Source organism: Solenopsis invicta, chromosome 9 (genome assembly GCF_016802725.1).
Source record: "Solenopsis invicta isolate M01_SB chromosome 9, UNIL_Sinv_3.0, whole genome shotgun sequence".
NCBI lineage: Eukaryota > Metazoa > Arthropoda > Insecta > Hymenoptera > Formicidae > Solenopsis > Solenopsis invicta.
The window spans coordinates 8,224,149-8,238,448 of record NC_052672.1 but is presented as its reverse complement, the minus strand read 5'-3'; the positions used below and the strand labels follow the sequence as shown (position 1 = coordinate 8,238,448).

Genomic DNA, 14,300 nt, shown 5'->3' with positions numbered 1-14,300 from the left:
TCATAGATTTGTTCGATTTGAACGGCGAAAATGCTGTTATGGAATTAAAGAAAGAATTTTGCGCAAATTATGTTTAAAATCATTATTTTACCATTCAAATTATAAGGTACACACGTGGACAAAAATGCCTAGCTATTTGAATTTAGGCAAGTATCGTGGCAAGTTCAAGACGCGCGCTCCTTTTTAAATATTCGTGCATTATGACTAATGAATAATCTAAAAACGGTAACATAAACTTAAATTAAATAAAAATTAGCAATTAAAATTAAATTAAAAATTTTATTTATTTTATTTTAATAATAAATAATTTTTAAATAATAATTACTTTCTTTTACTGAAATCGCAATTAGATTACGCAACATCCAACAATTCTTCCTTATTTTGTAAAACTATTTTTCATAAAACAACAATGTGAAAAATTATATTTTTAAATTTTTAACCGTACGAAAAGAAATTATACGATAGGAAAGAATCCAAAAACATTCTTGTAAATTAGTGTCAAAATTAAATTGAACAATAATTAACTATTTATTTTGAGTATAACAGTACATTTAATACTCAAAATAAGTAATTAGTCCCTAGCCAATTGAATATCAAAAAAGAATTATTATAGAATTATATTACAGATTTATTATTATATTATAATATAATTATATTATATTATAATAAATAATATAATTATATTATATTATAATAAATAATATAATTATATTATATTATAATATAATTCTGCAATAGTTCTTTTACAATATTAAATTGATTAGTTATATTAGATTGATTAAATTAGACCATTTTATGTCTTATAACGTTTATTTAAAACACTTTTCTGTAAAACTTATATTTTTCGAGAAATGTGATCGTGTACAGTTCTCGCTAGGGCCCTAGAAATGTTAAATTTCATATCTCGTAAAGTAGTTAAAAAAACTAATTTTATTTATTGTTTGAAAAACTGTTGACTCCAGCTATTAGATTCTGGAATAAAAAATAAGGCAAGTCATTTAAAAAAATTTATTTGTTCTCTGCCTAGTCTTAGCGACATCTCTTGATGTTAAACTGGTATAATCAGGAAAGAAACCATTTCATGTCCAGTAGCTTTTATCTGAAACACTTTTATGTAAAACTTATATTTTACGCAAAATGTTACAACGGAGTGCTACGAATTAAGTCGAATTAAGTTCTGACGAAAGATTATTGGACGCAAAAAAATATTTTTAAACACAGATTTTTTATTAAAAAATGAATCTAGTGATTTCGCAATTAAAAATGCTTATTTGTGATAGTTTATGGGAGAAAGTGTTACTTTCCTCCCTTATGACATTTACGTATTTCGTAATTTTTATAGCGCTTACAGGATTTTAATCCACTGCACTCGAAAGTGCTAATATAATAATTTCTGTATTGTTTCTTATTTAAAAGAAATATAGTATACAGTTACATAATTGGATTTTTACTTTACGATAGTTAGAGCGCCTAAACCTAATGTAATTACTAAGGAAAATGTATTATAAGTATTCTTTTCAATGAAAGGGTCTTCATAAGGTCATGCTCCCGGGTCCAAATTTTGAAGTTCCGCCATTGCTTCATTTAAATTCGGTATTATAGGTTTTATTACGGGTTCATAGGTGTTCTAAGATAAAGGTATCTCGTTCCGTGTTTGAGACATATTCATCTTCTGTCTTTTCCTAAAATTACACGCAGATTACATGAATTGCAGTAGATTTAATTTATACTTGACCAAAATATACTTTATATTATTTATAAAATTAATTGCTTTAAATATATTTAAAAGGTTTAAAATTATTAATAAATAAATAAGACCAGAAGTATTATAATCTTCACTGATCTTCTAAAAAGTAAAACAAAAAAATATTATTGTTTTTATTGTTTGAGTTTATAAACACACATAACATAAAAAAAATATTACCTTTGGTATAAATAGAAAGATGTTCCTGCCACGAGGAGTAATATTACAGATATTGGCCATGCTATGTAATGTATCAATAGATTCGAAATATCGCCGACGTAAACCGATTTTGCAAGAATGATCGGCAAGGTAGTTGAATTTTGTTCGACTACTATAATTAGTATTTCATAAAACTCTCCATATTTTAAAGGGCAATTGGTCGAATTGCCGTAAATTTCATTGTCGCCGATCCTGAATCGTTTACCAGCTAATTCATTGGTCTGTCGCAAATGAAAGCAAAAATATTTGATTATGAAGAATACATATAAAGATGTTATGTTATTAATACTGCAATGATTTATGTAACATTGTTCTTATTTTAGTTAATACACATAAAATAATTTTACAACTATTACAGTTTTTATATAACTCGACTTATTTAATAATAATTATATATATTAATCATTAATTAAAGTTTATTTATTACTCAGTATTTTTTCCACATATAGAATTTATGATTATCTTATATATTTACCGAAATTTCAGCAGCTTGCCAAGCAATTTCCTTCGTCTTCACGCTTACTAGCGTTCGTAAATTCTCCGGTATTTCCGAATATTGTTCGCAGGTATTAGGACTTTTTACAACGATATGCATCATACTGTCTTGTGTATCATTTGAAACAGATGGTATATTTATTAATATCATAGAATTTGAATCATTTTCCATGACCTCTAGAGTGTCATCAAAAACTATGGCTGAAGGTGTATTGATCTTTATGAACTTCGTGCTGCTAGACGCGTTCGCAACTGTTACAGCTTGAATTTGAATCGTGTATTGCGTTGATGGGTACAAATACAATCGTTTGCTATAGTTACGCATGTATTGTGTCACTGAATATTCTATTGTGTCGTTCTTAAGTGATTGGGAAAAGTGTGTTCTCAAATTTGAGGAGATTTCTTCTATTCGAATGCGAAATGATTTAAGATGACCACCTGTCTTCCAGGGATGAAGCCACTTTAGATCAATCACACTGTTGTTATTTATTGTGAAAGTATAATTCTCAGGTGCGTCCGGCGCTAAAACGTAATCTGATTATAATTATAGTTTTGGAATAATAATTATTTTAATTTGCAACATATTGTGAAAAATTCTAACAAACCCTTAAAGGATAGCTCATTGCATACAATATAGACTAAACAATTATGTATATATAACAAAAATAAAAGAAATTGTTTCTTATTAGCGTTTTTGAAGATTATAGTAGGTACATGTAACAAAAATATTTTAGTTGCAGCTAAAGAAAGTGAGAACAAAGAGATTGTAAAAAAATATTAAATGCACCGAGTATATTATATTGATTATAATTAGCTAAAATTTAAAAAAATGTGTACCATGCTTTTGTAAGTTATAAAAATTATTTGTTAAGTTAGAAATTTTTTGTATTACTTGTATTACGAAGCATAACATCAGTCACGACATCTGGTAATCCTGGTTCACTAACGTTCATGTTATATGCCAAAACCTAGGACATGCATTTTGCATTATGTGATTTATATCACTCTCTTAATTTCTTTTGTTTGTTATGCTACATACATTATTAATGTTTATTTAAATTAAATTGAAAATAGTTGGAAAATTTATTATTACTTTACCTTAATTGTTGAAGAGTGCATAGGCGGTTTTTGAACAGCTTTACATATATAATCATCCCATAAATTACAAGTTTCATTCAATGAAACCTTAATAATTGAGCAAAATCCTTCATATTTGCCACATAAGTGAATACCATAAATACGCAACTTTCCGTTGAGGGGTGGAACTGGACTTTGCCATCTCAAATATATCAAAGCAGGAGTTTGACGAGTATCAATTTCAACTACCTCTAAATTGGTTACTTTGGGTGGAGCTGTTATTTTGATTATGTTAATAATTGTGTAAAAAAGGTTATCAATCGTGCAATAATAATACCATCAAGTTTTACCTGTTGGTGGAGTTTCAAATTCATATTTTTGATAAGCAGAGGCATTTTCTTTTTTTGAATAATCTCTTATTACATATACCGTTGCCATATACCGCTCGACACCATTTAATTTCTGTTCTAATTTGTCTAAATTGAGAAAATTGAAGGAAGTTGTTTGGACGATGTTGAAAGATTTAACAGCATCACTAATTCCGCGTATCTTTATCCTGGCTTTCATTGGTCCAGAAATTGTTGTGCAATCTTTCGGTGGTTGCCATGATAGTTTCCAATCTTGTACTTTTAAATGACTAAATACTTCTAATGGTACCTCTATAAAACGATTAAGCACTGTTATTTCTAACATGTTCCTTTTAAAATATTATGTATGTATTCTAAAAAATGACAACTAGTAAAAAAATAAAAATGGTTTAATAGGAGTCAGCATGGTGTTTATACAATACATCTTAATTGGCATAATAAATTTTAGTTAAAATATAAAATATTTATATTGAAAAATCGTTTATATTTTCCGGCTCAAAATTTTGACCATCCTTAGTAAAATAGATTGGTATATTCATTAAAACTAACAGTTAGATATGATGTCGTAGATTTCAGTAAAATTAAATAATTTAGTGTATAAATGTAGAAATTAAATAATAAAAACTTAATCGACACTTAGATGAAAAGTCGTATCAACGTATCATTTTAATTTTTTCAAAACGATGTAATCCGTTCAAGTTTTGACTATTATAAGTTTTATTGTTCGAAATTTCCATCACTTTTCACAAAAAGTTTTATTATTGAGACCATAGTTTATATATATTTGCGGCGCGAGAGTAACTATTTGTTTAAGATCTTTTGGTATCTCTTTATTATTTATAACAGAATATTTAGTGTATTGTTATAAATAATAACAAGCCACTTTTTCAAATTAAAACCAATCTTTTAAATTTTTTTTTATAATGGGACATATTACCACTTTTGTTTCTTTCCAACTCATAATACAATGTAGCTACATTTTTCAAAATAATATTCAATATAAGAAATATGCTATAATTATGAATCTAGAACCTATCGAAGAACAATTTGATGAATATAATTATTAAGTTTTTAATTTAAATATTGATTATTAACAAAGTTAGTGCTTATAATACATACATATAGATGAGGTTAATACCACTTTTTCCTCTACTTGCATATAAATATCACACTGACTTCTATTATCCCGTTTGCATATCACCGACTTCTATTAACTCAAAAGTTTAAATTTTTGAAGGTATTTTTCATTTATTCTTTTAGTTGAAATAAGATTGTATAAATAAATTTAATATCTTATGTCTTTGATATAGGAGACGTATTAATAAAAATGTTATTAGAAGTTGATAAATAAAACAAAAAGCTGTTTTTAGATTTCTTTTGTGTTGCTTGAATAAAATTTATTATTTCCTATGTATTTTAGCATCCTGAATACGAATCCAGCAAGTAAATTGCAAAAAATCATTATTTTTTACATTTTTAACATTACTTTTCTCAAAAACTTTACGTTATGAAACAATTTGCTTGCCAGATTTGCATTCAGCGCGCAAAAATGCAAAAGAAATGATAATTTTATTTAAACAATAAAACCACATTGCCCAGTGTAATTAATTCACTAACTAATATAATTGGCATTATTTCTATCTGTAATAATGATTCTAGTAAACAATACAATGTATGTATACCAGATTGTGTTGTGTTAAAAATTATCTCCGCGGCTGTGCTGAAATGACGTGTATTATGAGCTATAACTTGCGTGCTATAAGAAGCATACGGATGTAAATTCGAAAATGTAATTGTTTGCTCTGATGTAGAATTTGTAATGATGTGATTATCTGGTGTAAATAACTTTAAATGTTTACAACCATAATACTCCACGACCTGAAAACAATACAAATCATAATAAGTTGCAACATATTAAAATAAAGTATGTAATATTATAAATCTAATATTTAAAATAGTTGAAATTATGTGCATTTAATGTTGACAATAAATCACGTTATTTCGGATATTATAAAATTCTATTAAATATAAGATAGACTAGTTTATGAAATTGAACAATTTTAATTAATTTTACTTAATAATCATACTAAAAAAAAAAGAATTGACTGATTACTTAAAAATTCTAAAATAGACATAACAATGCGATAGATTGGTGAAATATGAACAATTCATTCATTTTTATTAAAATAATCTGACAAATTTTATTGCATGCATCTAATTCTGAATAAAAAAAAAATAAGTAGTTATATTAATTGGAAATTTGTATAGTAGATTCGATCGGCGCACATGATTGTTCAAAACAAATCAGAATTGTTGTAGGAATTATTAGATTCATAGAATAATTCTGATTAGCTTGAAATTATTACAAAATTAAAAATTATATAGGAATAGGTAGTATTGTGAATGTTAAACAACCCTTACAATCTCCGTTATAACAAATTCTAACAATTGTTTACGGAATTATTTGATTAATAAAATATTAATTATTAACAAAGTTATTCAATAAAAAACATTGTTATCATATTATTCTCTTCTCTTCTATTGTTAAGATACATCTCTCATTTGCGTTCCGCAATAAACCCAATGTTAGGTACTTACAACGGAAACGTTTATTATAGTATATATGCGAAAAATATAACTGCACAACCATCATCTGATGCTGCAGGTATCTGACCCGAATGGGGCCCGCCTAACTTATTTTATTTTTTATAAACTCTATTTATCAAGATGTTAAAGTAAAGAGTAAACAAAGTGAAAATAAAATGTTTATTTCAATCAGCAAAATAAAATTATTTATATATAGAACATTTTTAAATAAATATAAAAGAATTTTTTTAATGTGACATTGGATCTTATAAAATGCTAGCATTTTTTATAAGGCCCAAATAAAAAGTAAATTAAAAATTAAAAAAATTTAAACATTTTCCAAATTACATTTAAAATAATTATTAATTACAAAAACAAAGTATTTTATAGTCTATTTTACTGTTAAACATCAATTATCTGTAAATTTATGTGTGATTACTTTCTACCCTTTTACTTTAAAAATTCTTGGCTATTTCAGTGCAATTTTAAATTCTCAAAAGCTAGTGAAATTTGTTATCCTCTATTGCAAGCCGCATATACACGTATAACAGACAAATGACAATGGCTGTTGCAATGAATATATAAGTGGGCTTTATTTTATAACTACATTATTTATAAAACGTATACTTGTTCCAAACATCGATATGCATTTATTTTTTTTTCTATAAATTTTTTTTGTTTCTTTTCATAATTAGGATCAAATTGAATAATATTATAACACATTATAGTAAACCATAAAATATTATATAATTATTAAATTTTTAAGCAAATTTTTATAAAAATGGATGATTTACGCACTACATCACAAGTTTTTTGCATATCAAACTATTTGATTGTAATAGAAACTCAATTTATTTTTATCAATATTTGTTTAACCAAACATATCTTATTAATTCAGTTATGATTATTTTTCCATGTAATTTTGTCATGTACCTACAATTTTATTACCTTTAAAATTACTTCATATTTTACTATTTTTCCATTCGGTTGATAGGGAGGTCTCCAAGTTAGAGTGACTTGTGTACTAGATGGTAACGTACTTCGAAGCTCTACTACTCTAAATGGAACTGTAAATATTTATATAAATAAAAAACATTTATAATCAAAGTACAATATTGTATATGTAAAGAAGCATAAGTATATTCAAACCTTTTACTCTACATACTTTTAAAATTTATTTGAACTCACCTCCTTCAAGCGTGCAAATTTCCTGAGAAAATAACTTGTGACTTTTATGAGATATAGTCACATTAAAAAGAGTGTATGACGGCAGGCTTAGTAAGTTGTTATAATATGGAAAAGATGGAACTGATTTGGAAACAATTACGTCGTTTGAATTTGCATTGAAAATAACCAGATGATACCAACTTGCTGGACATGAATTTAATTGCTGTGGTAAAAAAAACCAAATATAAGATTGTTTTTCACACTAAAGTACACCAAAACGAATTAGATCAATGTTTCTTAGGCAATGAAAGATAAAATAATAGGTAAAAAAAGTATTAATGTCGTTATTAAGTTTTACTATAAATTTTTAATCTTTACATCTTTGGTTTGAGTTTTACAAAAAATAATAAATAAATATGATATTTCTTACTGTACAACTAAAAAAAGAAAAAAAAAACAAATTTTCCGATTCAGCGCATTATTGGGGGCAAAGCGGATTACCAGTTTAAAAGAAATAAAATCTAAAAAAATAAAAAATAAAAATAATTGAATAAACTTTTGGAAAGAGCCTATTAATCCTTTTCATTCAAACTCACAGAAGTGCTTTTATATGAGACACAAAATTTCTTTGCGCACTCAGAAACTACGTGCTTCTACCATTGATACACTGAATCACACGCAATACAGAATTGTTGTCTGTTGTTTCTTCTATAGAGGAAAATAATTAGCATAATAAAATAAATCGTACAAAGTAAGAAACTGATAACTGTTTAAAATTTATGATTGTCTGATTCGCTCTTGATCCGATTTGCCTCAGTTTACCCTATATGATAAAATGTATAAATGCTATTTTACGTAAAAATTAAAAGAAAATCTAAACCAAAAATAAAACATAAAATATTTACATACATTTGGATTGATTCGCCAGTCTATTATTAAGCTGTTGCTTTCAGATGTTACATCGAATTCTTCAATAACTACATCATTAAGCAAAAAGAATTATTATACAAAATGAGACATTAGATTAGTTAAAAAACTAGAATTATATTTAAATATGACAATTATTTTAACTAAAATTTCAACTTATGCTCTATTTAATATAATTCCTTTACTAAATATAAATTATGAGGTAATTAGAATTATTAATGAGTTAATAACATATTATATTGTAACTAATAAAATCATTGTATAAATTTGATTGATATTAACTTACAATTGCACTTAGTCTCGGCTAATTGCCAATCACTGTCTAGCAGCACACCATCAAAATCTAAGCTGAAACCAACTTGATACGTAACACCAGGCTCCATGTTCACAAAATATTCTGTTACTTGTGTCATATTTCTAAATAATTTTTTCCATTGTTGTTTATCGTATTTGTAGTGTCCCTAGAAGAAATCATAAAATTTATCTATTATTTATTATTAAATTAATCTCTTCCTTTTATTTTGTTATTGATAGAATATATAGATATAATATTTAGAGATTTTTAAGAATATATAGATATTTAAAGATTATCGAGCACAAATTTTGTATAATGACCAATAACTTAAATAATAAATCATATTATTTTAAACAGCATTAAAAATAAAAACATTAAATGTTACCTGAATGACAAAGGAATAAAAAATCGATATTCCTTCGTATTCTTCTTTCCATGGTATGGAAATAACTGCCCAAATAGCCGTCTCGTTTATTGAAACTATTGTAGGTGCATTGGGTTTATCTACACATGTAAAATAATTGATAGATTTTTACACTTTTATCTAATCGGCAACACATATTTAGTAATTTTAATGTAAATGCAGCAAACTATGTAAAAAATTATTATTTGTTTGACATAAAGATGGCAAATATATTTTTTTAGAATTTTCGCAACCGTTAGTACAAATTCCCGTTGCTTTGTTACACTCTCCTTTATTTTTATATAGGCACGAGCCGCATGTCTTTTTGCAGCCATGTCCATATTTGTTTGATTCACAAGCTGGAAGCTCAAATTTTATGTATTTAAAAGTTTCACACATAAAAGTAAAAATAATGCTATTATATTAAATAATTATTTACGTGTAGAACAGTTTTCTCCTACGAAACCCGAAGCACATGTGCAACCGTCTTCGTAACAAATTTCGATTCCTTTACACTCAACGTTACTATTTAGATCAGATTCACAGGAAATCGAACATTTTGGCCCAATTTTTCCTTGAGAACAATTTTCGTCTGCGAAAAAAATTACATGTGCTTTGAAATAATTTTTTAACTTGTTACTTAACATTAAGGTACGACATTTTCTAATTATATAATGTGTTTTATATATACTTGATAATAATTACCTAGATTTATATCTGGTGTGACTTCCAAAAAAGGATTCACGACAGCGTGTTCATCATAAAATAATTTTTGACACGTTTCACTCGAATAATGACCCGGTAATTTTAGCCAAGGTTTATTAATAATTTTAATACCTTGCCTTAAAGCTCCTAAAAATAATAAAATACGGCTGTACATACAAATTAAATTATTTTATTAAAAAACTTTTGTAGTTGATTAAGGAACGTGTTAAGTACGTAATTGGTACAATATTAAGGAGATTTCAAATATAAATAATCAGGAAATAAAAACTAGATTCCCACCAATTGGAGGACATTGACGAACGTTAGCTATTGCCCACAAGGGATTTGAGCTGTGATTACTGAGTTTAGGAATCAATTGAATCATAATCCCATTATAAGCATTATATTCCGTATTGGATAATTTTTTTTTGATAGTGACAGATTGCCACATAGGTAAGCCATGATCCGCTTTTTTTCGTTGAGCCTTTTACTGTTGCATTTGCTAATACTACATCTTTCGTGGAATCACGCAACATTATTTGTGCATCGCATTCAACGCAAAGGCCAACTAATAGTTGTACACATATCACTTCATTATGAACTTGAAAAAATGGACTTGTTAAAATTGCACTTTCAATTGTCGTATGCAAAAAGTCATCTGAAACAAAAATAATTTTGAATAAAATTACCTTTTGGTTACTCTTTTATAATATTTAATGTAATATAATGTTTAATGTTTTTGTTACTCCTTTATTAATATTTAATGTAAGTTGATCTTTTGATTAACAGAGACTTATTATCAAATTGTTTGTACTTACATATATGAAATCGCAAGTAGGTCTTTTCAGTGCTTTGGATGTCCATGTAATAATTATTGTTTGGGTATAATAGGTTTGGGTATAATAGCCTTACTTCGTCTGTATATGCCAAAATCTCATTAGTATTATTATAGACTTTTATCTCTTGCATTTTATCATTCCATGTAATTACAAACGTTTGCCATTGATTATGTTCTTCGTGCAGTGCTTCGTTCTGTATTAATTATTAAGTAATTTTAAATGCAGTATAAGAGATCTTACAACAGTTTTTGCGAATTTTGATTTTAAAGGTTCTTTTCATAAAAGGATAATGCAGTAAATGATATGAAACGTAAAGATCTTAAATTTATCTCTTCTTTCGGAATATACTTCAAATATGAGGTTTATTCGCGTCGCATTCTCCAACATACTCTTTCTTACTCCATCTCGCTACAATAAATTTGACTACAACTGATTACAACTGATTAATGTTGTAATTGGTGATAAAAGTGATCCAAGTGATCCAAGTCCTCTTGGAGCACGCGACGCGAACAAACCTACTCTGTCATATTAAAAAGGTTTAGACTACTATACTAAAATGGAAAATCGCTTATTTTGTATAATACATCTATTTACCTTGAAGTATCTTGATAATAAAACACGGCTGCAGTTTAAAAATGTTTCTGCTCTCTCACACTTTTTCAAGAATATGTTAACATATACGCTCGGAGTTTTTATTAAGATCAAATAGCAAAAATCATCTTGGATATTATATCTGTATTTACGGTTGCAAATAAATATTTTCGGTTCTTCGGACCGAACCGAAAAAGAAAACTTTACTTCGGTAGTAAGATTAAAATTTGTATTATATACACTGTTAACTATTTCGTACTGTCTAAATTCTGAAAATTTTAATATTTATTATTTTAATATTATATGTTTCTTGAAGTTGATATAAAAGTATAATTTTGTTTGTACTATCGTAATCAATTTTAGCTGTATTTTAAAACCGTAGTAATCTATACCTATAGTTACAAATATCTATAGTATATACGGTGCTTTAATCACTATAGTTTTAGAGAATGTAGCCTTTATATGACCGGAAAGGTCCACTCGCTCACAAGCTAACTTGCGCACAAGAAATGACACAGTTGCTTTAGTTTAGTATTAGCTTTTAATTCCAAAGCGTAAAACGTAACAGGGCAATTAATGTATTCACACGTCAATCACCTATCGTCCCACATCGATTCTCTTAATCGTTCACACGCCGGAATGTCAACACCGGGTATAACAATATGTATATCACATTTTTTTATCCAAATGCAGATTCTTACGTTCCCATCGTCGATCAAATACTGGACCCATAGGTGTTTTAAAAGAATTTGTAATGTTCCATCCATCTTTTATCCATGACTTCAAACAATTTTCATTTGTGTTCATTTTGCAATCTAGTTTATCATTTTTGAAATTATTTATATCATGAAAAACTGAAATAATAAGTATGTTTATGATCAATTTGCTGTTACAAATAAATGTGAGAATATTTTGTGAGTAAGTCTATTTAGTCGATAGTAAGTAAATATTAACTTTTCAATAAGAACTTTTAGGATAAGACTTCTAAAATACATATATGGTATATAAAAGAAAAAAAGATAATTTTTTGGCTTTGCAAGTACATATTTTGTTCTTGCAAGTAAATTGTAAAAATATTTACTTTATCTTTGATGCTTGACTTACCATCAAAGGTGGATCCATCAAGGACTCGTGTACAGTGCTTTGGACAGTTTTTTACATCCAAATCATTGTTCCATACAAGAGCATCGCCATCATCCTCTGATAGGCATATCATTTTTACGTTATCGGACCCAGACTTTAACGGCCCACGCAATATGGTTACTTTTCCGAAAATATGTAGCACTTCACTCGCGAAGATGAAGAACATTAACATATTCATTGTTGCTTTTTTCATTGTCAATAAAAACACACGAACTGCTCCTAAGAGTAACGATCATCAGAATCAAGATAAAATAAATAAAACAATCATTATTAGGAAATGTTACAATTAACGTTATCATCACTATTACTTTTTTATAACGGTAATAATAAAATCATGATTTGAGTAGTCGTTTTTGATAAATAATTTGTTATATTACACCTTACATTGCCAAATTTATTAACTTTATTTTTTACGTGTCAATGTAACGCGTAGTATCACGTTATTTGTATTTTTTATGTAACAAGTCACCTAATTAATTACTTTTGCAATGTATAATATGTAATGGTAATGAGTTACTTATTAAAAGTGACCATTTCAAAGCTGTATTACCACTAACGTTATTACAAATTTTAACGCCATTATAAAATATTTAGTATCAAAGAATAAATAATGATGGCTCATTACTTGTAATTTGTTACTTCCCTTCTCTGAATATAATAGAATAAATATTACATACCCTCATAACCAAATGTCAGTAGTCTACTATCAAATTCGAACAGAGCCTGACGCAAGTCTGTCGATAACTGCAATGCTACAGATCATGAGATGGCATGTATTTACATAAAAACGCATATGAGGAATACGCTATCATCTTTCCGTAATGCTGATTGGTTCTCCCGCTGTTCTTACTTTGTGTGCTACTGTCATTGCGGAGAGTTTGACAATTATGTGTATCAAGGGTCAATTTGTGTATCGAATAAATTTGTAATTTGTAAATTACAAAAACTGTGTAGCGCGCGTTTGTTTTGTTAATATCCTATATAATAATTTTATACATTTGTATCAATTATTAAAAACAGAAGAAAAATGTTTCTAAACGTATTTTATTATGATGCGATTTACTTTTATATTAGTAAACAATGAAGTTTTACGCAAAACTACAGCTATTATAAAAATGATCCTTTTAATTGTAGCTGCAATTACTTACGTATACCTTCAGCAGAGTGTGCAAATGTCATTGCAGCCAGGATTGCAGCCATAATTATCTGCACTGTTATCAACCAGAATATCAATCAGGCAACTTTGCTCATGTCGTTAGTACATTCCAATGGCAGCTCTTGATTTTTTTAGCCGCGAGCAGCGGCTGGATTAGAAATTTGACCAATGGATCTCTCGCGTACAGTTACGTTATAAAAAGTGTAAAATGTACGCGATATAATCCATTGATCATTTGCACATCTTTCAGAGGATGCTGCGGCTCGAAAGTCGTTGAAAAAGTTTCAAACAAACCATCCAAACTAAAAAGTTATCTCTTACAAAATTAATCAAATTTAAAAATATTTCTATTGCGTGAGAAAGTTATTTGTTACAAAATTTTGTTGTATGAATAGTTATGTCGCATATAAATTTAATATTTGCTTGAAACGAGCAAATATAATAACAAATTATCAATATTCTTTTAAACTTTATTATACAGTATATTTTTACATAAATATTATTTTCTACAAAATACAAAATAATTTTTATTTTATTTTGAAAAGTAAATCGCTCCACTCATAACTTTAATCTAAAATCTTTCTG

The 14,300-nt window shown here is 27.3% G+C and overlaps 1 protein-coding gene across 1 annotated transcript; it reads right to left on the bottom strand.

Moving 5' to 3' along the window:
* Positions 1–1,208: 1,208 nt before the first annotated feature.
* On the bottom strand, positions 1,209–13,511 carry LOC120358615. The gene is given in 21 exon segments (XM_039453261.1): positions 1,209–1,682; positions 1,925–2,184; positions 2,439–2,980; positions 3,351–3,426; positions 3,557–3,810; positions 3,886–4,194; positions 5,586–5,781; positions 7,438–7,556; positions 7,678–7,879; positions 8,566–8,633; positions 8,870–9,044; positions 9,264–9,410; positions 9,716–9,873; positions 9,987–10,133; positions 10,287–10,464; positions 10,466–10,644; positions 10,805–11,018; positions 11,420–11,685; positions 12,118–12,270; positions 12,521–12,778; positions 13,237–13,511. Coding segments are annotated over 20 exon segments (3,930 nt in total). The 5' UTR covers positions 12,753–12,778; positions 13,237–13,511; the 3' UTR covers positions 1,209–1,627.
* Positions 13,512–14,300: the final 789 nt, after the last annotated feature.